Here is a 26,080-nt window from a genome sequence, read left to right as displayed (position 1 = left end):
GACGTCAGCGGTAACAATAACCCTGACGGACAAATCGAGCCAATCCTACGCGGAGGTGCTGGCTGCGGCCAAGGACAGTGTCTCCCTGGCCGAGCTCGGCATCAACACGATGAGGATGCGGAAGACCATCACCGGAGGTGTCATCTTAGAGGTCCCTGAGGACCAGGGAAGAGGGAAGGCCGCAGCGCTCGCAGCACAGCCGACGCGGGCTCTGGACCCGAACGAGGTCCGCGTGGCGACCCCCTTCCGAGCCGCGGAGGCATGGGTGTCCCTGATAGACATAGCGGCCACCAAGGCGGAATTCCAGAACACCCTGGCGAGGGAGAGCGGCTGCAAGCCGGAGGGCATCCGGCTGGGAGAAAGCCGCCTCGCCCGCAACGGACTTGGCACCGTATGGATACGAGGCCCTGCCAGTGCAGTGAGGAAACTGGCCCAGGCTGGAAAGGTCGCCATAGGCTGGTCGACGGCGAAGGTCGAAGCCATCGAACGGAGACCGTTACAGTGCAACAGGTGCCTTGGGATAGGACACACGGGAAAGACCTGCACCGCCAAAGAGGACAAGGGGCACCTGTGCTTCAGATGCGGCGAACCAGAGCACCAGGCGAGAGCATGCACAACTGCGAGCCCTAAATGCCTGCTCTGCGAGGCGCTTGAAGCACCGTCGGTGCACAGGATGGGGGGACCGGCCTGCGCCCCCTCGAAGAAAGGAACGAAAGGAGCCGCCCGCGGATCCACGGCTGCAAGAGGCAGCGAGAAAGGCTCCCCGCCGCAAAGCGACCCTAAGCCCGCGAACAAGGAGGTAGGCACGGAGGAAGCCACGAACAAGGAAAGGCCATCAAGGAACTGAGAATGCGCATCCTCCAGACTAACCTGGGAAGGTCAAAGCGAGCACAAGACCTGTTCCACCAAACCATCCGGGAGAGCACGGTCGCCCTGGCGGTGGTGGCGGAACCATACAGAGTTCTGGATGGCCCGGAGTGGGTCGGAGACACGGACGGAATGGTTGCCGTCACCTGGACATCAACGCCCAGGGCGTTTGCCCACGGAACCCTGCTGGAACGCGGCAACGGGTACGCCGCGGGCGAGTGGGCAGGGATGATGGTAGTGAGGGTGTACGTGTCACCCAACAGCGGACGGGCAGCGTTCGAAGAATTCCTGGACGGAGTTGGCGACTGCGTCAGGCGACGACTCCCCCGACAAGTGCTCGTCCTGGGAGACTTCAACGCGCACTCCACGGAATGGGGGAACGCCAGGACCAACGCGCGCGGCCGCACGCTATCAAACTGGGCCGCGGGACTTGGTCTTCTGCTAGTGAACAGGGGCTCGACCAGTACCTGCGTGACGTGCAGAGGGAGCTCCATTGTTGACATAACATGGGCCTCCCCCGAGGCATTCAGGCGGATCTCAGGCTGGAGAGTGGCCGAAGGGGTCGAGGCGCTGTCGGACCACCTCTACATATTCATGGAGGTGGACGCACCTGGACCTGGAATGCCGACGACAAACGACGGGCGCGGCCCGCCGAGGGGAAGGCACGCGCGCCCATCACCCAGATGGAAAATAAAGGAGGGGAACGAAGACCTACTCCGGGCGGCTGCTATAGCAACAGCTTGGAGCTGGGAGGCCTCGACAACGACGACCGAAGCAGACGTGGAAGAGGAGGCCGAGAACCTCCGCTAAGCCATGACAGCAATCTGCGACGCATCCATGCCACGAGCCACACCAGGCACGGTGCGAAGCAGAGCAGTTTACTGGTGGAACCCCGGCATCGCGGAACTGAGGACGAGATGTGTCCGGGCCCGAAGACAGTACCTAAGGGCCCGCCGCTGGCGACGACGCGACGAAGAAGAAGTCTCCTTGCGCTACCGGACGTGCCGCGCGCTACGGCGCTCGCTACAGAGGGAAATTAAAAAAGCGAAGGACCGTGCCTGGTCCGAACTGGTCGAGACAGTCGAGTCGGACCCATGGGGGAGACCATACAGGACGGTGACACGGAAACTGCGCGCGAAGGGCCCCCTGATAACGTCGGAAATGGAACCTGCACTGCTGACGCGGATCACCGGAACGCTCTTTCTCCCACAAGAAAACAGAGCGGCGGAACGGCCACGGGAAACGACACGACCGCTGGAATGGAGGGACGACTGGGAAGTCACAGAGGAGGAGATATGGGAGGCAACCAGAAGAATGACCGCCCGCAACGCGGCACCGGGCCCGGACGGAATCCCTGGCCGGATCTGGGGGAAGTGATGGGGGTCATGGCCCCCAGACTCCGGCACCTCTTCACAAGATGCCTGAGGGAGGGAGTCTACCCCCGGGCGTGGCGGACAGCGAGGCTGGTCCTGCTCCATAAGGAGGGCCGACCGACGACCTCGCCGTCAGCGTACCGGCCGATATGCCTACTGGACGAGGTCGGCAAACTACTCGAGAGGGTAGTCGCCGCCCGCTTGGAACGACACATAGCGGGCCAAGTGCCAGGTTTGCACGAAAGCCAGTACGGCTTCCGGAAGGGGCGCTCGACGATTGACGCGGTCAGACGCGTACGAGCGATTGCGGAGGACATGGTCTCCCGGAAAGGCGTGGCGCTGGCGGTTTCCCTGGACATCGTCAACGCGTTCAACACCATGCCATGGGACAGGATAGTGACGGCCCTGGAGCACTTCGAGGTTCCCAACTACCTCGTCCGATTGATCCGGGCCTACCTCGACGACAGGTGGGTGTGTTACGCCAGTAAGGAAGGAGAGGAAAAGCGATCCGTCGAGGGTGGCGTCCCGCAGGGCTCGGTGCTGGGCCCCATGCTATGGAACGTTGCGTACGACGAGGTACTACGATGCCCGCTACCCCCAGGCGCGGCCATAGTATGCTATGCGGACGACACCCTAATCCTGGTCGAGAGTCGCGGCTGGCACGAGACGCTGCGCATTGGCGGAATCGCAACGGCCTGTGCGATCCGTGCCGTGAACGAACTGGGCCTGAGAGTCTCCCCTGCGAAGTCGGAGGCCACCTGGTTCTTTGACAGGAAGAGGCGAGGGACACCACCGCCCGGCCTATGCATAAACATGGCAGGTAAAACCGTCCGGGTGGGGTCACAGATGAAGTATCTGGGACTCACCATCGACAGCCAGTGGACGTTCGAGCCGCACTTCGACTCACTGATCCCGAAGGTGTCAGCGGCTGCCAATGCCCCGTGCGGCCTACTACCGAACATCGGCGGGGCCGGAGACGCGGTGCGCCGACTCTACGAGGGCGTCGTTCGGTTACGAGTGATGTACGGGGCCCCAGTATGGGCGGACGACCTGATGGCAAGCCGTCGCAGCATCCTGCTCCTGAGAAGGCTGCACAGAGTGACCGCCATCAGAATCATTAGGGGATACCGGACGGTGTCTCACGCGTCGGCGTCCACCCTAGCCGCGTCCCCCCCGTGGGAGCTGCGGGCGCTGGCGCTCAAAAAGAGATACACCCGCCGGAGAGAATGGCACCCGGGAGAAGACCCCACCGAGCAGGCGGCTCCAAACGACACAGGAACCGCCGAGGAGGACACATGGAACCCGTGGCGATCCCAACTGATTAACGGGAGAAGCGAACACCGAGGCGCGGATGCGGTCCTACCATACTGGGAGGCATGGAGGAGCCGCCACGGCCTCCCACTAACATTCAGGATGACACAAGTACTCCCCGGACACGGCGTGTTCGGCGAGTTCCTGAAGAGAATAAGGCGAGAGACGACAGACATCTGCCACCACTGCGGAGAGGGCAGGGACACAGCGCAGCACACCCTGGAGCTCTGTCCGGCGTGGGAGCTGCCCCGCTACACCCTGCGGCACGCCATAGGAGAAACGTGGACCCCCTCAGCGATTGTGGAGGCGATGTTGAGAGGGTCACAGGAATACGAGGCCGTCCGCCTCTTCTGCGAGCGAGTTATGCTCGCGAAGGAGCGAGCGGAAAGGGAGAGAAAAAAACTCTCACCCCTGCAGGATAAGACGATGGAGAAGGATGGCAGTCAGACGACCCAGAGCCGCCCCGCCACCACCCCAACGGACTACGACCAGAAGAAGTGACAGCACTAGGGGCAACGACCTCCCCCTAACGCCCACTCAATAGCCGGCTCGAACAAGAGAACGAGAACAAGAGGCGAGAAGGGGATGCAACTGAAGTTAATTCATAAGAGGTTCCTGGAGCACCCCTGTCACGCGCATAAGATGGTCATCGTGGAGTTTTAGTCGGTAGGAGTCCGACACTACTCTGCTGTTACGCGATTATTGCAGCAGCGGAGTGTCCATGAGGATTTCTCCACGTAAAAAAAAAAAAAAAGGCTACGTTCGCGGGTCGATCGAACACGTTCTGCGCCTTTCCTCGGCACCAGCGTCAAAACCACCCTCGACGAGCGCAACGCACTGGTGCACCTGCAATATTAACCACTGGTCTTTCCTTTTTCGCGCGATATTATATCAGCACCTATGATACCATTTCAAAGACCGCAATCAAAACATTAAATACGCATTAAAGCCATACAATAATTCGCAATATTCATTCGTAAACGTTATTGTATATGTGCTTAATTAATCGTTATTATGTTTCGAATGATTTACTACCTCATATTCCATAAGCAGATATATGGTTCATTTTCACCTCAAGTACGATATAATTTGTAACAAATATTTATAATTCACAATGTAAAATATTTATAATTCATTGGAAATATTATTCTATCACGGTATAATGGTCAAATTTCACATAAATCACAAACATATGGTAGTCAGAAGCTATACTCACGACATGACAAATCATGATGATGTCATGAAAAATGGCGTCCGTCCATATATATTCAAACGCAACGAACAAGTTCGAACTTTTCGAGAATAAACGATTTGTTCGATAACATCTGTCGCGAGCTTCTCTTCCTTTAACGATAACAATTGACAACTAAAGCTCGAGAGGCTCGTAAGGATGAACAGCGACGAGTATCTAGAAGCTATGTACTCACCTGGGCAAGGAGACTCCAACACCAAGGACGTTGGAAGTTTCGAGAAGCGAAGATGGAAACTGAAGTAGCACGTCAGGTCAACTCTGGCAAAAACTGCTAAAGAAAGAAAAATCCAACTAATTTGTTTCCAACAATAAAATGAAATTAATTTGTTTCACAAATTATTAACTGGATATTATTCAAAAATTATTCAAAATTCGCTTGATTGATTCAGGGCCCGGGACACTTGGGTCATACCATTTTGGTAATGGACGAAAATGGCAGAAGGAAGAACGACCGTTTTTTTCATATTTCTCTTTCCCCGGGAAACGAAAGAATGCCCGAGCACCTTGTTTCATTTCTTCTTGACATCAATTTCAATCTTTTTAAACGAAATATAATCTGAACGATGAAAAGTTCATTCAAATAATGCTCCGCGCCAGACACTCGCGAAAATTAAGAAGAAACACGGAAAATTCGCGAATAAAACGGATTTCTTTGTCCCAGTGAGATAATAAATCTCGTACACGTATTGGTTTTTAAAATCAATATATCCACCAATGCGCACTCGTTTAACAAGGGTGATGGAACGTGCCAAAAATCTCTCAAGAGGGTCTTGGCAACGGAAGAGTCGAAAATGTCACAATTATGAATGAAAAATTCGAATAGTTGCTGATTTTACAGTCGAAACCGATAAAGAACTCCAGATATTCCCCCAATTAATTTACAATAAATTCGCGAAAATGATCGATTGCTGACGTCATTGTATTCTAGAAAGATTGTAAAACGATAAGAATTTATTGAAAAAACTTATATTCGATGATAACACTTCTAATAAGAGTACTAAGAGGAGCGATTCTGTACTCACCTTCCTGCCTCGAAGTACCGAACGCAATTAACCGTCCGCCCAGGATGGAACCGTTCGGAACTTTTGTAAGTCACTGCACGGCCGCTGCTTATGGTGGAAATGTAATAAATATAAGTACAGAGCGCGTGAGCGAACTAAAAACGCGATAGAGAAGTAGAGAGAGGATGTTCCGTCCTTGTCTAATGACGCGCACTTGTACAGGAAATATGTAACAGCGGTATACGAGCAGCGTCAGTGTCCACTAGTGTGCATGCTGATTAAACAAGGACAGGAAGTATCTATACATGGTGTTCTCTTTCTATTTCCATGTTGCATCCATCTTACTATACAGTACACACACTCAGCTATTCTATCATTATATTTGTGCGTTGCTTATGTGTGAACCAAACATTTCCATGACAACAAATCGTTTGTCTCTTGTTTGATGCTCGGTTTTCAACGGAGTTAAAAGAATTTTTTAAGAGAAACGTAATGGACGGGTTGTTTTTAAAGTAATAAACGGAAATTCTCGTATCCATTGAGAAACGATAGGCGATTTGAAAGTATCACTATGAACGGTGATTTATCGATGCAAGGTAGTATGAATAAGATATTTTATAATCTGCGAAAAAAGGTAAGGAATATTCTAGATTTTAGATTTTAGATTTTAGATTTTAGATTTTAGAATTTAGAATTTCCACGTCACAGACGAGTGTGTTTTGTTATTTGATTTGTAATATTGCTGCAGTTCTCTTAATAGCTGTTCGTTTCATGCGATACTCGCACATAGTATCTATGACTTTTGCTTCTAACAATTTTTATAATTAGGCTGTATCAAATATTTTTAACGTTCGTGTTTCATGAAAAATCATGTGTAACTCGTTGAATTCGCAAATGTAACAAAAAATTACATGAAAAACCTTATATTATTGTAATGAAAAAATAATTATATTAGGAGGAGAGTCGTATTTCGGAACGTCATCGGAACATATTATACCTTGTATGTGATTATTTGGAACACAATGGGTGAGTATATTATAATTAAAATATATTCCTAGTTCCAATTATTTTGAATAGTGTCAGTGACCAATCGAAATAGAAATCAGTGGACATCATGGAAAGAGAAGGCGAAACCAAATTTGAAAATTCGACATCGGTAATTCAGTAGTTAAGAATAACTCAATCGATAATGTAGATTAACTAGTTATAAACAAATATATGAAGTATAAATTCAAATTATTCTTATCCATCTAAAAATTGGAAATTAAAAAGCAGAAGACAAGAAATTATCTTCGAGGATCTATATAGTAAATACATTCTTTTGCCTGTCTTACCTAGAGATAAAACAGTTGTTTGATGGTTATCTTATAGTGTTCAGTCATTGCGAAAAATATTTTTAATCAGTTAAAAACTATAATTAATTAAAAACTACATTTTTTAGGTATATAGACGTTAGCGATGTATTATTCCGGGAAGCTCGTCTATCTCCCGAACATCGGGTTTGCGACAACATCGATTTGGAAATTATCGTTGCAGAGTATGAAAATTATTACGAGATGAAATTTCAAAAATATCCCATATTGTGTAAGAAAATAACTGGAAGGGAAATGACGAGGGAAGTGACAAATGCAAGCAAAACGTAAGAATTTAAATTATTTAACGATATTAAACGGTATTCAACGTATTCAACGTATCGTATTCAACGTATCGTATTCAACGTATCGTATTCAACGTATCGTATTCAACGTATCGTATTCAACGTATCGTATTACAATATGATCCAGTGTTTGTAGAAGTATTGAGACAAAAGCCAAATCTGTTAGTAAACAAGCGAGAAGTGAGCCTGTGAAAGAGACGAATCTACAGCAGAAGATAACTGATGACAATACGAATCATATTAATCTCGCAATGACAGTGACGTCAATATTCCCCAATGAGAGTGATGGACGTTCATCAGAAGAGCTATTTAACGTCCCAATGGAACAATCCATGCAATCGAAGATATTGAAATGCATTGAAAAGCTTTATTCAGATAATCCGGAATTACGAGGCTGAGGACATCTCATGCGTAAGTTATTTTCGATTAATATACGTATCGTAAAGCTTTTAAACGATAAAATTCCCGTCGATAAACCGTCCAACGTATATCGACGATGACGTGATTTCAGTAACGCTTGAAATATCAAATTACGTAACACTTACTTAATATAGAGAAGACGCCATTTTATCTTTGTATCGTCACAGGAGATCATAGTAAACAAATTAAATGTACATTGGGATGACGTTATAGGCCTAGAGGAATGTAAAACCGCTGTTAAGGAGGCCGTTGTGTATCCCCTTAAGTATCCTATCTTTTTTGATGGCCCGTTTTCCCCTTGGAAAGGTATTTTGCTGTACGGCCCACCTGGTACAGGTAAGATACTCGTATTCTTTTCATTTCTGTACGTGTTTACAAGAAATATACAAAACAGGGAAAACGAAGTTAGCGAAGGCAGTCGCGACAGAATGCCATTGCACCTTTTTAACATAACTGCCAGCTCATTGGTCAGCAAATGGAGAGGCGATTCCGAGAAGTATATACGTGTAAGTTGCTTTGTCTATGTAAGTTTCTTTGTTCCTTTGTCTATGAAGGAGAGATTCTAGGTATAAAAAGATTTGATTTTATTTTTCGCCATTTATATACAAATAGAATAGTTGTTTGGAAAACGAAATGATATCATATTCGTGATGAGGCCATGAATTTAAGGAATTTCGAATATAATATTTAATGAATAATACATTTGTTAAACTGAACAGGTTTTATTTGAACTTGCCTATAGTCATTCGCCTACAATTATTTTTATCGACGAGATTGACTGGATCGCCACAAATAAAGGAGACTGTATATTGTCTGAACCTGCAAAGAGATTCAGATCAGAACTTCTTTCTAGATTGGATGGATTAGTGTCTAATGAGAATTCTAATGTAGTTCTTCTGGCTACAACTAATTCCCCTTGGTACGTATATCACGTTATTTCAATGTTTTCTAAGTAGAAAATATCGTAATATTTCTCCAAATTCCAAATATGTTATTGTGTTGTTTGAAGTATTCCTTCATTATTATTAGTATAATAGAACGATAATATTTATTGTAAATATGTTATTAGGGGCATTGATGCAGCTTTACTCAGGCGTCTCGAAAAGCAAATATACGTATCATTACCCAATGAAGTTGCTCGACTTGGTGTATTCAAATTATACCTTAGCAACCACTTATTATAAAATACAGATATTGTAAACCACATAGTAAAATGTACTGAAAGATATTCTTGTGCAGATATAAAATTGCTTTGTAAGCAAGCGTGACTACTAGAAATAAGCCCGATATGGAGCAGACTTGAAAAGAAAGAAACACCTGTTACCACTTTGAAATATGAATTAAAAAGTTATGAAATATTAGCAAAATTGTTAAAAAAAATGTCACCTACAGTTATGCAAATAGATAAATATGATACGTGGAACAAATAAATACGCAATCGTAAGGACAGATATTGAAAAATATAAATAAATGGATTATCGTTCGAGAAATCATTCGCATGTGTGTGTGCATGTGTGTATGCGCGCATGTGCGTGTGCGCGCATGTGTGTCATGTGTGTCATGTGTGTGCGTGTGTGTGCGCGCACGCGCTATAGGCTAAGTTTAAAATGTTCGGTTGTATTATATCCTTGTATTATATATGTCGGAGATGAAAGGAAAACCGGAGCCTTCCCTTTGCAATTTTGAGGAAGTCTTCTAATGCTTTAGCCTAGATTTTATCATAGCTGTAATTAAGCAATTGTCATTTGTAATTGTTTGATATTTGTGAAAACGAAAGTGGGTCCGAGGTGACAACTGGCCGCCGAACGTAGTCACGGTCACGGGATAAACGTTTTGCCTGACGAAGGTGTGGATCGGTTGTATTGTTCTCCCTAGAAATCACATAGAATTGTACTTTCGAGATGTCGATATAATGGGACACACGTTGTATTAGGAATCAATCTCCAGACAGAAACTGCCTAGTAACGGCGTTTGAATCTTTCTCGATGTTTCCAAAGAGTATACAACAAACTTTTGACAGAAATTGCCTAGCAACAACGATTGGAACCTTCTCGATGTTTCCAGCGAGCATATAACAAACAAATGCAGTCGTATAGCGAAAAAGATTTTCATCAGATATTCATTCGTGTGATCGCCTTGGAAAGTGATACATCGAGCAATTTACCGAGTGTCTCAGCAATTGTATTTTGTGTTTAAAATTATTCTACACATAGTAAAGAGTTATCCCGTTGACCGTGGATTCGTTTGAACCCCGGAACATTGTTAATAGCGTTAATTAAATTCATTATTCGTGAAACCTATCAATCGTTAATCTCATTATACGTTAAATTCATTATTCGTAAGACATATTATTCGTTCCTCTTATTGTTCGTTAAACCTATTAATCTTTAATCTAATTATTAGTTAAACTTATCGTTTGTTAATCTTATTATTTATTAAACTCATTATTCATAATATTTTGTAAAATCTTGTTTATTCGCGTAAATATATTCTGTTTCGTAAAACAATGGCTAATTATTCGTTCCTCTTATTGTTCGTTAAACTTATTAATCTTTAATCTAATTATTAGTTAAACTTATCGTTTGTTAATCTTATTATTTATTAAACTCATTATTCATAATATTTTGTAAAATCTTGTTTATTCGCGTAAATATATTCTCTGTTTCGTAAAACAATGGCTAATCCAAACGAAGGATCATTACGCGCCTTAAATCCTAATGATAACCCGACATATATATGTGAGTGTATTTTATCAAAAATATGTTTTTTATGTTTTCTTATCTTAGTAATTATTTTTAAAAAAGTCTTAAAGTCTTATATGAAAATAAAGCTGTTCTTTATTTCAAATAATTGAAGTAAATAAATACAATGAGTTTTATATTTTATTATATCTTATATTATCGTTATATTGTTATTGAAAAAATTGATATAATCAACAGTTCTTCCTGTTCTCTTGATTGTTTTTGCTTGTTTCAAACCATGATAATAACCTACAAAAGAAATAACATAGTCCATTGAAAATTTAATATACAATAAAATACTTATATGAAATAATTACCTGTGTGAAAACCACTAATATACCATGACATCAACATACTTGAAAGTGCGTCTATATCATTATCTGGTAATCTAGTACATTTTATTAAAATTTCGTATTTTTTTTCCAAATAAAATGTTAAACTTATTCCAAATTACTTATTAATATTAGAAGTATTCAGCATTCCATTAGAATTTTTAAATTGTACTTACTTGGCCATTAATTGTGGTGGTAAAGGAGGTGCAGGTGGCATTATATCAGTCATCGAATTGAAAGATGGTCCCGGTATGAAGTGATGTTTATACGCATTTGCTTCTTCAGAGTCACAATCCATTTTTTCTACATTATATTTTTTCGAATTTACATTTGTAGAAAAATTAGTCTCACAAGTCTCGTCGTTCTCTTCATTGAATTTCTCTTCCAAAGCTTTCTTTTGTTGTGCTATTTGACTTTGCAAACCTTCTGATTCTAAAAGAGAACTCAACTCGACTTTCTCTGTATTACCATAGCCTAAACACAGAGTAAAAGAAATTTTTGTCATTTAATAGAATGACTGAGTGCCATTCAGTTACTGTCCTTACAGGCAATGTATTAGAATTTCCCGTGCATAAATGTATATGTATAAATGTTTGCCTTGATATATGTAGTAATAATCACTCGTCTAATGAGGAGAATTATATTCCAAGCAGCTAATAATGAACAATAAGTAACATGCATGTTTATGGTTCATGACCCTATATCCCACGGGTCTCCCCATAGACATTGACAGGTACTCCTGCCCAGTTAAGGACCTGCTGAATGACACTGTGATAGACTATGCGAAAGCCTTTACTTCATATATATATGTATTTTTAGTACATTTCTTAATTGACATAACCATCATGCTAAAGGTATTACCTACAAATTTTACAACACACGTGCCATTGTTTTCGTAAATTTTTGATATTATAGCTTCATAAATTTCTCCATCCTCTGAGTATATTGCACGATAAGGTGCTCCTATGATCCATTTCTATAGAGAAATGATGTGTATACAAATAAATATAAGTAAATAGCAAAATAAAATAATTTGCTTCTTAATCAATATATTTAATAATATTCTGTATCAAATTTGTAATATTCTATCAAAATCACAACCTTGTGTAATTTACTTGCGTGTTTAGGCTGCTTAAGATTTTGTAGGTTTTCTTTCGGTTGAGAATTTCCAACATCCATTCCCATTCGCTTGATAACTTCTTCTTTTGCTAAATTTATTGCTTTATCATATGGTTCTATTAATGCACTATCATCCCAAACATTATCATTGGCTGCGTCTGTATCCTTTTGAGATAGCAAATTATACGTTATTAATATTGATACAAGTATTTTATTATCAAACTATTGCAAATTATCATATATGTCATTTTTCAAAAATTGACTAAAAGATAATGGATACTGTTAATTACTATTATGCTAAGATCTTGTACTAAAATAATGTTAAAACCATTACGTTTCCATTACCATACATACGTTTCCATTTCCTCGTATAAAAGGAACATTCATATCATCTGCCATTTTAAAATAACATCATTTAAATATTGAATTTGCTTCTGAAATATTAATTTGTCTCATTTCTTTAACTCTAACACATTGTAAACAATGATGACATTATACCAACTATAATACTAAAAATCTATTCCCCATTCATTCGAACGATTATTGAAGCAAGGTTAACATTGAATGTTCCCAAACTTCAATAACTGTATTTTACTTTCTTTACAATATCTAACAATATATTAGCATACTATAAAAAAATATTGTATGCACAAGAAACTGTTTATAGCGAAATAGCAAAAGAATTAATCACATATTATAACTAAAACGAGATTGTTAAGTAGATTATATTATACTGCATATGCGTTAGTGTTTCAGCTGGTAAATATAGTTTTTATATCTGAAGATAAATAAGATTTAATTCTATAAAATTGCATAATGAATTATACATCTATCTATTACTATTCGTATTTCCCCTTAGTTGTATGTTGTCAATAGCATCAATCACGAACATATAAATAAATATAGAAGAAACCGTTCGGAAATGGAAAGGGAAAAATGAACATGGAAGACAAGAAAGTTTTCTTCAGGTTTAGCGTATGCGTGATACGCTTTGAATGTCTCAGATAAAGATAAAGATACTCTGCTCATTTCTATTTGTTCCGCAGAACGAGAAATTTGTTGTCTTTCATATTGGTTTTTACGATTCAATTTTTGGGCAGTTTTCCCTAGCGAGTGTCGGTCCCTGTTTGATATAACCAGACCGTAATTTATATAGATATGTATTATAGATATATATTTGTAAAACTGAAATCAGATGAAATAAATGTTGCCTGAGGTTTTAAACGTTTAATAAAAACAATATTTCATTTGGAAAAAATGTAAGATATGTAAAATTACACATTGATCATTTTGCTGGTCTTGTATCATAAAACGTGTGGCCCGAAGAGCACGTGTCCGGTAGAGATACGTCACTTGTGTTAGGAATCGTTTTATAACCTATCACAGTAAAGGAACGTCCCAGTATAGCAGCCGAAGAATGCCGTGGAAGTTTTTGTACAAAGTACAATTGATCTACAATTGATATTTTCCGCAATACTTATCTGGTGTTCGGTCAGGGTGTCCCATACTCATGATATTTATGACAGTGGAATGGCGTTAGTAAATCAATTACAAAAATTTTCGAGATCAATTCTCGGTATTGCATCAAATTATTCAAAATATACAAGCAACACAACGTTGCCCTTTTTGCAGGCAACAAGAGGAATATCGACCACGCAACCACTTTCAGAAAAACAAGAGTAAGTGATACAAATTTTCTTGTGCTTTCCTTCTTTTTTTAATAGAATTTCAGTACTTACCTTCCAATATAAAATTGGTGTCAAAATAATAATGCTAATAATAATGTCTAAGAAATTTTTCTCTTTGTAGGAGTATAACATCTAGAAAAATAACATAGTATTAATAGAATAGTATTAATAAGAACAACATTGACAGTGAACAACTAAAAATATAACACTGTTATAAATATATGATATACGAATTTTATTTATGTATTATTAAGACAAGTATATCTTATTTTTAAATTATTTCTATTATCATAAGTGATACATATAATTAAGGTATAATTAAGAGAAGATTAATTGAAGAAACACAAAAAATAAAGAAAATAATTATATTGAGATAATTTTTATCTTTCATAAATATTATTTTCAGAGTAAATATAACGTTTGTTAAAGCAAGTGGAGAGAGAATCAAAGCAAAAGGGAAAGTTGGAGATACTATATTAGACATAGTAGTAAATAATGAAATTGATTTAGATGGATATGGTATGTTTTAAAGAAGCATAATTTACTTAATTTAAAATAAATAATTTTGAGGTAGAAAATATTTGAAAATTTTCATTTTTATCAAGTTTAATATTCTTATTATTTTTAACTTTTGATACTTTATTATATAAGTATGTTGTAATCTTAAAATATAATTGATATAGGTGCTTGTGAAGGAACATTAACTTGTAGTACGTGCCATTTAATATTTTCGAAAGAAGTTTATGATGCACTTCCTGACAAACCAACAGATGAAGAATTAGACATGTTGGATTTAGCATATGAATTAACAGATACGTTAGTTCATAATAATCAGTATCAAATCATTCGCATTATTAATTCTATTACCTTTTAATATTTTATAAAGTGAATTTTTCTATTTAAATTTATGTAAAAACAGGTTAGTATTGGGTATTTCGAAATCTGCATCTCAATGTAGAATTTCAAATCGCTATCTCTGAATACTACGAAACTGAAATTATAATAAATTTTCATAGTTTTTTATTTATGACCCTATAATCATTACAAATCTATGTTGGAATTAGCATATTTACAATGTTGATTTTCAAATGGATAAATAGAAATCTTATTGTGTATTAGTATTAATTTGTATAGCAATAAATATATTTATTGACATATTCAGTTATATAATATTTAATTTCAGGTCACGGCTAGGCTGTCAAATAGTAATGTCTAAGGAACTAGATGGAATTGAGGTAAGAGTTCCATCAACAATTAATGATGCAAGAGCATAACTGAAATTATCTATAGGTTTTTGAAAATTTGTATACAATGTTACACATCTCTTGTTAAAAAACCCTTGTTATAATTATTAAAATATTGGTATTAAAAAAATATAATAAAGAATCTTGTGTTTAAATGTGAAGCTTATATATATATACATACGTTATAGTATAATTGCAATTTTGATATTTGTACATTGCCATTGTAAAAAGCTTATCCAATTATGAAGAAAATATATCTTTTATTTTTAATATACAGGGTGTCAATTTTAAAACGTTCATCTAAATTATTTTCGTTACTATTAAAGATAAGAAGAAATTACTAAGGAAGACTTAAATGGTTTTAAGATGTGTACTTGGTTATGATAAAAAAGGCTCTTGTGGAATAAATTTTACAATTTCTGAAAGATTAGATAAAAGCTTAGAACCTAAAAAATAATTTGAAATTAATTTCGTTTAGATATACTGTTTGATTTCTTAGCTATGGGCAAGTTTAAAAGATCATCAAACTCATGGTCAACAAAACAACAGAAATGTACATGCAATGCTTTTTCGTTTCACAACAAGTTACCTGACACTATCATCATTTTCGTGGCACATGCAACATTATCGATTCAGTATAGTAATGTTTTGGATTAAAACAAATGTCTCGACATTGGAGCAAAATATTTCAACCTTTAAGGACTAAAATTAAAACTTATGAGTTTGTTTATAATTTTAATAGATTTTATTAATATTGTGTTTACTGGTTTATTAATTACAAGAAAGTTTGTAAAAGACTGAAGTTTTACGTAAAAAGTACAAATATTCTTTCAACAAAATTAGTCAAATCACATCATTATTTATACATACTGTATATAAATAAAATATGCGGATATATTACTTTACCCTAGAATTAAAATTCAATAATATTGAAGAATCTTATTTATTCAGATTTTGTACATTATCGCTTCTAACCTCGGATAATAGAACAACAAATTAAATATTTTTAAACAAAAAAACTTTGTTCCTTTGTTTGATTTCCCTTGCTCGCGTTTCTTAACTACTTAGATATAAAATACTTACGTTTTCGAAAATTCATACTTCACAAGCTACTAAACGCTTTATCTGTTCAGAATAATTTATTGTTTTCTTAACTAGGTACATACCAAATACATCTATTAAGTTGGTATTTCTCATAATTACCAGTACATAAAGCTAAAACACTTTTGTACTATGCTTGTTATACATGGATCTAACAAATAATTTAACTTGTGTATTGTCGTTTGTATATTTTGTTACGTGTAAAATATTCTATTTCTACACTACTTACAAGTTCGATAAAGTGTACATTACACATCGTGAAATTTACATATTTTCACTTGGTTACCCTGCCCAATTCGAATATAATTCAGAACGTATGTGCTATATTTATATATTCTGCATTTGTTTTGTATATTATGTACACTGATCTGATCTTTGTAAACGCGAGTTTTACGATATTAATGAGAAATTTGCTAATTTAATGGAAGTTGTTAATTTTTTCTGGCACGTTTCACGTTAGCAGACATGTTTCTTAAGTTACAGTCGAAAAGTGTTTTTATGTAAAAGAATAGGAATGATCAAGTTATTTTAAGATGACAAGATATTTCACGTCTTCTATTTAAATATAGCGTTAAATTTTAATTCCGTCAATTCGTATATACTCATACATCGAATTTCCTTTTCTCATGTCATTTCTTTTCTTTCATTTCACATTTAATTACAAAGATAAAGTGTAAGTACGTACCTCATAAAATTAATATCAAATGTCGCAAAATATACAAAAGTAAACTAAGAAGAGGGGTACATATTATTACACAAACTGTCGTTCATATTGCATATGTACATATGCAGTATAAAAACAATACTTTTTAGTCTTTAATCTCTTGTTTAAATAATCCTAATATCTAAATTTGTATCGGTCATTGATTCGATATAACTGCGTTTATTGGAAGTAATTAAGCTATAGCCTGCGCACAAGAGAAGAAGGAACAAACACGTATAGTATACACGCTTAAATAACAAAATTAAGTCAGTTTACGTTCAATGTGAACTTGATCAAAGTTCCAGTCTCGAATTATAGAGTTTCTTACTATCAGTTTACAAAATTCGATATTACGATTATGTACCGTATTTGAAAAACATAAAATGCTTTGTTCAATTTTAAATAAAACTAATATTTACCAAAGCGAATACGAAAAAAATGTTATCATCAAACTCAATTTTCAATTATCAAACTTAATCCAGCACAAATACAAATGTTATTCGTGCTTTTTTACTTTTACTACTTTTCAACTCTCTATAGTTCGAGATTTGAGTTCCGCTAACTTTCTTTCTACTGCGCATGCGCAACAGGAAAACTTGAATTACACGTAATAGTCAAAAATTCGAAAATCTTATCCTTTCGTGGCAGCGAAAGTAACCTAGGATTAGAGGTTCCATAACATTAATAATAATAAGGCAATAATATTAATATTAATAATAATGTAATCGAGTACTACTAACAATATTAATAATAATAATAATAGTATGGTAATGGCAAGATACACGCGGGTATAAATTAATCATTCCTTTCGTAATATCTACGACGTCTTCGGGATATTCTTTAGAAATTACTTTATTTCTGGTCAATATTCATTAACGAGCAACTTTTCTCTCTGTTTCTTATCACGATTTTTTTCACTTCATCACAATTGTACCGTTAGAAATTATTCAAAACATTGTTAAAATGTCCATGAAATATATGCAATTGCCGTATTGAATAAGCGAGTAATGAAGTTGCAGTTTCACTGAATAAAAGTGAAATCTCCAATGCGTGTGCTCAAATATATAAGTTAAAAAAAGATTGGTACATCAATGCCTATTATTCTTAATCAATATTCATCATTTAACAATTAGGACCGAATTTTTACAAACCAACTCTAAACCACGACCCAATTTACAAATAAAAAGATCGATGTGTAAATTAACTATCAACTATTAATCTCCAATCCTATGTGAAGATATAATGTTCGGACCAAATTTCTAAACTAACGTGGACAATTCATGCGGACTATTGGTGGTTGCTGCGCTACTTAGATCCAATGTGGCAGCCGGAAGACCAGGACTGACGCTGCCGGTTGCTTCCCGTGGCAAATGCTGCGATCTATTTAGCTTATTTCCAGGACTCGGTGGCGATCTATCTGCTGGTGTATCCGGTGGCGTAACCACGTTTCTGTGTCCGCTCACGTTCAGATGATTATGCGTCGCCGCGATCGGAGCTGGCGATGAGAGCAACAAGGGCGGTGGAGACATTGACACGTGTCGATGATGATGATGGTGATGATAGTGTTGGTACTGTGCAGCTCGGCCGTGCGTTGCGTGGCTGGTATTTAGTTGGTTCGTCACGGGCCCGACATTCGTTGGGCAGCCAGCATGGTGGATGGTTAACGGGCCACGTAGTTGTTGTTGCTGTTGTAGCTGGTGCTGGTTCTGGTGCTGTTGCAGCTGCTGCTGACGCTGCAGCTGTACCGCCGCTTCGCACTGTTCGTGCGCTAACGCCTTCACAGCATTCGTCTTCTCCTACGAAATAAGAATGATAGGTTAGGTTGTAGTCAGGGGCCATAACAAATTAAAAAAGTTATGATATAAGAATTTACATTTTAGTTGAAATGATTCTAGTCACGAATAAGTATTAAAGATGATTCAAATCTTTTTCGTTACCGATAACCATGGTGAAAACTCTTTTGGATTACTTTCAGCCATTGTCAATCTTATTGTCAATACTACATGCTTGAAGTAGAAGGAGGAGTACAGAGAAAAAGACTTTTTCTCAGCAAATATAATCGTTACTCAATTATTTTGTTCAACAGTTTTACAAATCTCCCAAAAATAAACGAGAATACGAAAATACACTGAATATCGTGTGTATGGTTATTTATAAAATCCCCTTGAAATAGTTGCGATCGCGGATCACATAAACAAACGAACCTGTCATTCTACAGAGTATCTTTTTCGGTGAAATTATGCAAACGTAAATGTAACTTCGGTAGAACTCCTCGAGAACTTGTAAGCTTATATCACTCTGACCCAACCAGTCCACTCTAAAGTGTATAATTTATAAAAGGAGATTATATTAATACGCGGAGGATGTGGTAGGTGGTAAGTTTTGCATATGAATGTTTGTTGATACAACGAATGGTTAAATGGAGGTTTTCATGAATGTGATAAGGACTAGATCGAATGTTTTAACACTTATAACTAGAATGCGTATTTTTATACAAGTTTGTAGTTTTACGAACATAATCAAAGAAATAAAATTTTAATCGAGATTTATTTTCTTATATACGTATATTTTAGCGCATTTTATGCATTTTGCGCCATTTGCGTACTTTTCAATTTCGCACGAACGTATAAAGATCAGCAATATAATTATAACGCTTCTTAAAAATGTGAAAAATCCTGGTTTCCTAAAAGCTTGCAATTGATTTCAGAAAAATTTTTATGAACTCTACCAGATAAATTATGGTAACTCTGAAAAACAAAATTTCACGATAAAATGATTTCCGGGTAAAATACACATAAAAGATGATTTAGACGTGTTTGAACGTGTTCGTTTTCTTTTTTAATAGCGATATGTTCTTACCCTCTGCCACACGAAGACGTTATGGACCATTGCGCATCCACAAAACACGATGCCAAGGCCTATGAAAACCGACGTAACGATTGCCGGTGCGACACCAATTACCTCTCAGAGAAAAGACATCGACTCCCGACTGTCGGACGCCAACGCCGCGACGCATCTTAGTCCCCATCAGAGATAAGGCCCCAACCCCGACTTTCGGACTCCTTGGAATCCACACCAAACCCCCCAACATCCCCAAGCCAGGGTGTATATAAGCCGAGACTTCACCCAGCCCGGGGAGTTCTCGTTCTAGTTGCTGTTCTTGTACAACACCCCTTTCTCTGTTCAACGTTATTCTACTGTAAGTGCCAAAGTCATAATAAAGTTCGATAAAAGAGAATTAATAGTTGGGCTACGACTCAGCTTTCTTTTCTCTCGCAACCCAAGTATCCATTTTACGTGACACCGGCGTCGAATGAAACTGGATGAATGTATACAATATCATACCTGAAAGCATTGTTAGAGGATCATTATAACACGTATGCCATAACAAGCGGGACAAAGAATCAGCGCAAATACATATTCTCAATACATATAATTCTCGAAGCGTAAACTATATACATATGCTTTTCATTGAAATTTTCGATACTAGTCGCAAATTATTTTTCAATTAATTTATTATTTAAGTCTTTATATATCAATTCTCGACGAATAAATTACTTAAATTATAGAGAATCTATCTTCAGACAATAGAGAATTCAATATTTTTGGTCGTTAAGTAATTTACAAATTTCTAAAACGATTACGTTCGAAGTTTTGGACAGTATTTGAAATTTCTAACATGACATCAAAAAAAAAAAAAAAATAAATAAATTTTATGATATAATTAAAAAAACATTGGAGTCTATCATAATTTCTATTCCGTCAAATTTATTAAAACGCAGTTTTCTTCTGAACAGAGCCAAAATGTCCGTCTTGAATCGAGTTCAACAGCTTAACGATCGATCGAGCGAATGATAGCTGTGTAAACTAGCATGACACAACGTAAACTTTAGATTAGATCTCGATCCATCCACCAGCCGTATTCATGCATGACATGAATATTCTGTTTCAGCTCTTTATAAATTAATCTGTTAAAACTTCCCTAAAAGACGATCGTTTTTTATTTTTCTAAGAAAAATAATGACTATTCGGCGTTAAAATTAACTTTATTTCCATTGGATTTCTAAACTGATTTCATACGCTCAGAGATAGTTCACAGTATCTTTTAGATTCATGCCTGAATTCAAGAAAAATTAAACGTATAACTTATGTACTAGTATCTTTCAAAAGGTTAAAGTTGACAGTATTGAAGGAATTGGTTCTTACCAGTTAGAAAGACGGGAATGCTAATGAAAAACCCTCCGACAGCACATATCCGGCTGATGGATGATTTTTGCAGGTACTTGTTACTCCTGAAACAGACAAAATTTGAAGTGAAAGTCAGTTTCACGATTCTATGATAATTGAACGAAATATAAAGGAACCAGTTTTTTGTTTAACAGCCAAGAATCTTTCAAAAATTCTACTGTAATTGATACTTCAAATATATTTAGTCAGACAAAGGATAATCATAATCGCAACGTTAATCTTAACTTTAATTCAAGGATCAAACAGTATCATTATACATATAAAAGTAAACATAAAGTCTATCCACATTATTGTTATTATTATTATTATTATATGTTATTCTATAATTGATTTTTATTTCTTTATTATCAATATTATTCTATTTTCTATAATGATTCAATTATAGATCTTATTTTTTGTCAATCATATTTCACTGAAAAGATCACTTTGAAAATAATCTAATAGTAAAAAATGAAAAATAATCTTTTTCTACCTTGTCTTCATTTTTTACAAACTCTGTCCACCGCCGTAAACCTATTAAATGCATGAAACGACAAAGCAAAGCTGCTTCACATAATTCCCCGCTCACGCAGTGTCAATCAGCTCACGACCGCAAACGATACTGCTAATTTCCAGCGACCACGAACGATTTCACCGTAATTGCCGGTGTGAAATTTACCAATACGTGCTCGAATTGGTCAATAATGGATAGAGCGCTCTTGCACACACTAATCTACCAACAAATAATATTGACTCAATTGAACAACAGCGCCTAGATTAACGGACAAACCGCATGTTCCAAACAGATTTACAATCACGGCAGAAAATACATGCCGTTATAGATGTTTCCTGGTCAAGACTAATTTCCACGCGTTAAGAACATTGTAACCGGAATCTAGGAAGAACTAGCACTTCCTGGAATAATACTATTGTGTCCTCGATTAATCTTTTCCCACTCATTTTCATCTCTAATTTCTCATGAGGCTAAGATTCCTGCATCTTTTATCATAATAATTTATTAATACTATTAATAAATTGAGACAATTTTACACGTCGTATTTTGCGTTATAAGATGACTTGTAATTTGTAAAATTTACCTGTAAAATTCCTTTGTTTGTTTTACCAAAGCAATAGTTGGCATTTCTATACGACAATAAGAATTTGTTAATACTAATAATTTGTAAGGTTATCAGGTTATCATTCTTCTAATGGATAGTATATTATTGAAACTTTTTTAATATTGAAACGCGATATTTTTTTGGAGAAGAAGTGCATAGTAGTAAAGAGTTGAATTCTACGAACGTAAAAAGTGGACATAACATTTTCTGTACATGGAGTCGCCTGGCCTAAACATTTTATGATTTCCGGGCAAAATACAGACGAATCCAGCGCTGATTTTAAAGCAGCTTCATCCAAATAAGCCACAATAAGAAATTCCCACGAAACAGTTGCGTTCATCCCCTTTCGAGGTCGCCGACCTCTTTGAATGCGTTTCAAGAGCGTCGTACCAATGAAACTTCGAGTTCTAAACTAATTTCTCAGCCTTTTGCGTTAAATTTAACCTTCCGCGTTAGTGTATTTCGGACGAGTTCCTATTTTACGCTTTCGTCGACTTCACCAACGTAACATGCAGCATCCGCAAGTAAAACTGTCTCTTAAATTTGATGTGACACCAATACACGACGAGAAGAATCACAATGCCATTTTTATTCCACTTCGTTAATTTTTCGTCGTAAGGTTTAGCTGTAAATAGGATTAAAAAAATTTAGATTAACGAGGAATTTAAAATTGATCTGTTAAATCAACAATTTCCATTAGTTGTCAATAGATTTTATAAGCCTCAGATTACTGAGAAATTATACACATTGCAAAATATTTACCATTGGTTACCCACGCTACACGTAAATTTGATCAATCTACCAATGCACTAACACTGCAATAAATTTCTATTGCAACATTTCACGCTCCTTTGCCGCACCTTAAACTCCTCGTTAGATTTATTCCACCTTAAAGTGTCACATAACTCCTACGACACCGATATCAAATCTTAAACTCCACCAAATTCCAGAGAACCTTGATTTCGTCGAAAGTAAGAGATTAAACTTAAAAAGCAATTTATTTCATCTTTAAACTATCCCAAACTACTTAAATATAATTTATATATGTCGGAGATAAGAGGACACCGGTGCCTTCCCTCTGAAACCTCGGGAAAATCCATAAAAACATTGTAATTAAAATCTACAGTTGTAACTAAACGATTTGCCGTCATTCTAACCAATTGTATTTGTTTGAGACTTGTGACAATGAGCTTGGGCTCAAGGCGACAATTAGTCGCCGAACGTAGCCGCGGTCAACGGGACGAACTCTCCATCTAACAAAGGCATTGAGTAATCCTATAGCTCTCCTTAAAAGAAAGATTTGTAGCGGCACGTGGCAGTAAACATTCCAACGGTTTCTGTCCCGTAGCTTGCCACACGCAGATCCTATTCTCCGGGCAGGATGTTTACCAGATGTCGACGCGTCTCCACAGTACGTGATCGGCTAGCCCGAGGACCGTCATAAACACTAATATCTAGTTACCTAAAATCCTTCAACAGATACACAGTCTTTGTCCCAGTTACGGGAAGACAGGAGAGACCTATTTTTCCACGAACGACGTCTCCCACTAGCAACCCTCCCTCAAGGGCAGCTAGCATCCTTTTCTAACTACGGATATGGAGATTGGCCAATTAGCAGCAACGTCAATTTCCCTTACTTTCCGAACGTAGGATGTCCCCGGCGAATCCGATGATCTCGTGTCCTTAGACACATCCCGTCATAGTTTTCCTCTGGGGTATCACCGGGACGGAAAGACATTCTCTCTTGCGGTCTCATCGACAAAAAAAAGAGATTAACGCCAGCGACTATTAACACAGAATCCGACTTAGATCTTTGCGAGTGCGTACGGCTACCGTCCCGTTGTCCGCGGGTTCGTTATTGAATCTAGGATCATTGTCATTAGTTTCTCGAGTATCTAATTACCACGGTTACTTGTCCGGTTCTATGGTAATCGTATTTGCACTAGCCAATGTCTTCTCTATTGAATATCGACGGCGTGTAATCCAAACGAAGATTCGCTTTACGCCCCTAACCCTAATTCTAATGTAAACCCGACATATATATATGTCGGAGATGAAAGAACACCAGAGCCTTTGGAATTTTGCATAATCCCGCAACATTGTAACCTAGAATCTACTATAGCTGTAATTGAACAATTGTAGTTATTCAACCAGATTGTAATTGTTCGAGAGTCGTGATAATGAGCTTGGGCTCGAGGCGACAGTCAGTCGCCGAACGTAGCCGCGGTCACGGGATGAACGCGTTGTCTAACAAAGGTATGGAGTAATTCTATAGCTCTCCTTAAAAGAAATATTCGTGGCGACACGCGACAGTAAACATTCCAACGGTTTCTGTTCCGTGGCTCGCCACACGCAGACCCTATTCTTCGAGTAAGATGATTGCCAGATGTCGATACGTCTCCGCAGTACATGTTTGGCTAGCCCGAGGGCCCGTTATAAATCTTAAGGTTTAGTTAACTAAAGTCCTTCAAACAGACAAACAGTCTCTGTCCCAACTACGGGAAGATAGGGGAGACATATTTCTCAACGGGCGGCGTCTCCCACTAGCAACTTTCCCTCGAGGGCGGCTAGCATCTTTTTCTAACCACCGATATGGAGATTGACCAATTAGCAGCAACGCCAATTTCCCTGACTTTCTGAACGAAGGCTTTTCTCGACGAATCCGATGATCTCGTATCCTTAGACACACCCCAATATAGTTTTCCTCTGTGGCATCATCGGGACGGGAAAGGCATTCTCGCTCGCGATCTCATCGATAAAAGAGTAACGTCTTCGCGATCAGTGGTTATTTCACGTTTTAACCAGACTTAGACTTTGTGAGTACGTTCTGTTGTCATCCCGTTGGCCGCGGATTCGTTATTGAGCCCGAGAGCATCGTCACTCGTGTCGCGAGTGCCGAACCGCCGTGATCAATTGTCGAGACTGTACTAATTCTATCATTGCAATAAACTACACCTGTGTGTACCGTATCAATGGCTAATCCTCGAGAAGATTCCTTTGACGCTCACAACCCCACTCCCAGTGCCAATCCGACATCAGAAGTGGGATCAAAACGGCTTCGAGCGCTGGAAGGGCAGGTCGCTGTCATGAACAACCTAATTCATACGCTAATGCAAAGGCCAAATACGGGAACCACGAAATTACCACATTTTAACCCAGAAGTCGCAGGCGCCGACCCAGCCGCGTGGTGCGCGGCTGTTAGTAGGACCATGAAGAACAACCCCCTACGAAATGACGCGCTATACTCTGCCTGAAGTGACTCTCTACAGGGTTCTGCAGCACATTGGCTGGCACGAATGACGGGAGACGGAGAGGTTACTTGGTCTACCGTTAAGGAACGATTCCTTATACATTTCGGTGGCCGAGAGACGACGTCCTCATCGTTAATCAAGGTATCCAGGGAACCGCGGGGAGTGGGCGAATCCACGGGGGCGTTCGCCGGCCGCGTCCGTTCCCTCCTGCAGACGCGGTGGCAACATTCTACGCTAGACGAAATACTTAACGCTGTCACTCTCTACATATTAATTCCACACGACCAACGTCTTAAACGATTGGCCCTCACGGGCGATATCAGAACGGAGGACCAATTTCTGAGCGAAATGCGACCCTTTTGTTACGAAGAAGAGTCGACATTTTCGCCGAGAGATGCACCGACGGAACCCGAAGCTAAGCGACGCAAGCTATCGGGCCACCAGACGAGATGTCATTACTGTGGTACTCTCGGACACAGAATAAAGGACTGCCGCAAGAGGATGCAGAACGAACAGCAGAGGGATGCACGAAGCCAGGAAGGAAGCCGACCGGCCGCACCGTCCAAGGCGGTTTGCTACAGGTGTCATGCGGAAGGCCATATCACACCTAACTGCCCGGCACGACGGGACGGTAGACCAGGCCCCAAGGATGAGCGTGAAGTCAACTCCTGCGTG

At 39.0% G+C, this 26,080-nt stretch overlaps 4 protein-coding genes, 2 long non-coding RNA genes and 1 pseudogene across 11 annotated transcripts; 3 read left to right on the top strand and 4 right to left on the bottom strand.

Annotated features, from left to right (window-relative positions):
* The first annotated feature begins 849 nt into the window (after positions 1-849).
* LOC117241403 lies at positions 850-1,677 on the top strand. Its single transcript, XM_033507340.1, has one exon. It carries the CDS (start codon positions 850-852, stop codon positions 1,675-1,677), a length of 828 nt encoding a protein of 275 aa, XP_033363231.1.
* Positions 1,678-4,870: 3,193 nt separating this feature from the next.
* LOC117241400 lies at positions 4,871-6,457 on the bottom strand. Of its 2 annotated transcripts, none has more exons than XR_004494974.1 (2): positions 5,826-6,457; positions 4,871-5,074 (listed from the first exon to the last, which is right to left on the bottom strand). It is a non-coding gene; the product is annotated as an uncharacterized LOC117241400 (long non-coding RNA). The 2 variants fall into 2 exon arrangements; XR_004494975.1 differs by having other exon boundaries at positions 4,871-5,071.
* Positions 6,458-7,355: 898 nt separating this feature from the next.
* LOC117241399 (vacuolar protein sorting-associated protein 4A-like) lies at positions 7,356-9,080 on the top strand. Of its 5 annotated transcripts, none has more exons than XR_004494973.1 (6): positions 7,356-7,443; positions 7,589-7,872; positions 8,049-8,217; positions 8,276-8,387; positions 8,624-8,800; positions 8,951-8,981. XR_004494973.1 is itself a non-coding variant. In XM_033507339.1 (6 exons), exons 4-6 carry the CDS (start codon positions 8,310-8,312, stop codon positions 9,063-9,065), a joined length of 393 nt encoding a protein of 130 aa, XP_033363230.1. In that variant the 5' UTR covers positions 7,356-7,443; positions 7,601-7,872; positions 8,049-8,217; positions 8,276-8,309; the 3' UTR covers positions 9,066-9,080. The 5 variants fall into 5 exon arrangements, 4 of the variants coding, with proteins under 4 accessions (XP_033363230.1, XP_033363229.1, XP_033363228.1 ...); XM_033507339.1 differs by having other exon boundaries at positions 7,601-7,872; positions 8,601-8,800; positions 8,951-9,080; XM_033507338.1 differs by having other exon boundaries at positions 7,598-7,872; positions 8,601-8,800; positions 8,951-9,080.
* Positions 9,081-10,767: 1,687 nt separating this feature from the next.
* LOC117241401 lies at positions 10,768-12,473 on the bottom strand (annotated as a pseudogene).
* Positions 12,474-13,359: 886 nt separating this feature from the next.
* On the top strand, positions 13,360-15,157 carry LOC117241397 (adrenodoxin-like protein 2, mitochondrial). The gene is made up of 4 exons (XM_033507333.1): positions 13,360-13,752; positions 14,168-14,280; positions 14,445-14,577; positions 14,945-15,157. The coding sequence occupies exons 1-4, from the start codon at positions 13,604-13,606 to the stop codon at positions 15,033-15,035; spliced, it is 486 nt and encodes a 161-aa protein (XP_033363224.1). The 5' UTR covers positions 13,360-13,603; the 3' UTR covers positions 15,036-15,157.
* Positions 15,158-17,867: 2,710 nt separating this feature from the next.
* LOC117241398 (dual specificity tyrosine-phosphorylation-regulated kinase 1A-like) lies at positions 17,868-20,001 on the bottom strand. Its single transcript, XM_033507334.1, has 2 exons — positions 19,669-20,001; positions 17,868-18,605 (listed from the first exon to the last, which is right to left on the bottom strand). The coding sequence occupies exons 1-2, from the start codon at positions 19,696-19,698 to the stop codon at positions 18,069-18,071; spliced, it is 567 nt and encodes a 188-aa protein (XP_033363225.1). The 5' UTR covers positions 19,699-20,001; the 3' UTR covers positions 17,868-18,068.
* Positions 20,002-20,112: 111 nt separating this feature from the next.
* LOC117241402 lies at positions 20,113-21,973 on the bottom strand. The gene is made up of 3 exons (XR_004494976.1): positions 21,530-21,973; positions 21,016-21,101; positions 20,113-20,154 (listed from the first exon to the last, which is right to left on the bottom strand). It is a non-coding gene; the product is annotated as an uncharacterized LOC117241402 (long non-coding RNA).
* Between the last annotated feature and the right edge of the window lie 4,107 nt (positions 21,974-26,080).

Source organism: Bombus vosnesenskii, unplaced genomic scaffold (genome assembly GCF_011952255.1).
Source record: "Bombus vosnesenskii isolate JDL3184/JDL3185 unplaced genomic scaffold, Bvos_JDL3184-5_v1.1 scf7180000015815, whole genome shotgun sequence".
Classification (NCBI taxonomy): Eukaryota; Metazoa; Arthropoda; class Insecta; order Hymenoptera; family Apidae; genus Bombus; species Bombus vosnesenskii.
Note: the sequence above shows the minus strand (reverse complement) of the source record. Positions and strands in the feature narration are given on the sequence as shown.

What these genes read in the sequence shown, in the direction of transcription:
- LOC117241399 (XM_033507339.1), top strand. Translation starts at nt 8,310, where the DNA reads ATGCCATTGCACCTTTTTAACATAACTGCCAGCTCATTGGTCAGCAAA. An exon ending in ATTCCGAGAAGTATATACGT is followed by an intron (nt 8,388 to 8,600) that starts GTAAGTTGCTTT and finishes TAAACTGAACAG; the next exon opens with GTTTTATTTGAACTTGCCTA. An exon ending in GCTACAACTAATTCCCCTTG is followed by an intron (nt 8,801 to 8,950) that starts GTACGTATATCA and finishes ATATGTTATTAG; the next exon opens with GGGCATTGATGCAGCTTTAC.
- LOC117241403 (XM_033507340.1), top strand. Translation starts at nt 850, where the DNA reads ATGCGCATCCTCCAGACTAACCTGGGAAGGTCAAAGCGAGCACAAGAC.
- LOC117241398 (XM_033507334.1), bottom strand. Translation starts at nt 19,698, where the DNA reads ATGGTCCATAACGTCTTCGTGTGGCAGAGG. An exon ending in ACGTCTTCGTGTGGCAGAGG is followed by an intron (nt 18,606 to 19,668) that starts GTAAGAACATAT and finishes CTTATTTCGTAG; the next exon opens with GAGAAGACGAATGCTGTGAA.
- LOC117241397 (XM_033507333.1), top strand. Translation starts at nt 13,604, where the DNA reads ATGGCGTTAGTAAATCAATTACAAAAATTTTCGAGATCAATTCTCGGT. An exon ending in CCACTTTCAGAAAAACAAGA is followed by an intron (nt 13,753 to 14,167) that starts GTAAGTGATACA and finishes TATTATTTTCAG; the next exon opens with AGTAAATATAACGTTTGTTA. An exon ending in AATTGATTTAGATGGATATG is followed by an intron (nt 14,281 to 14,444) that starts GTATGTTTTAAA and finishes TAATTGATATAG; the next exon opens with GTGCTTGTGAAGGAACATTA.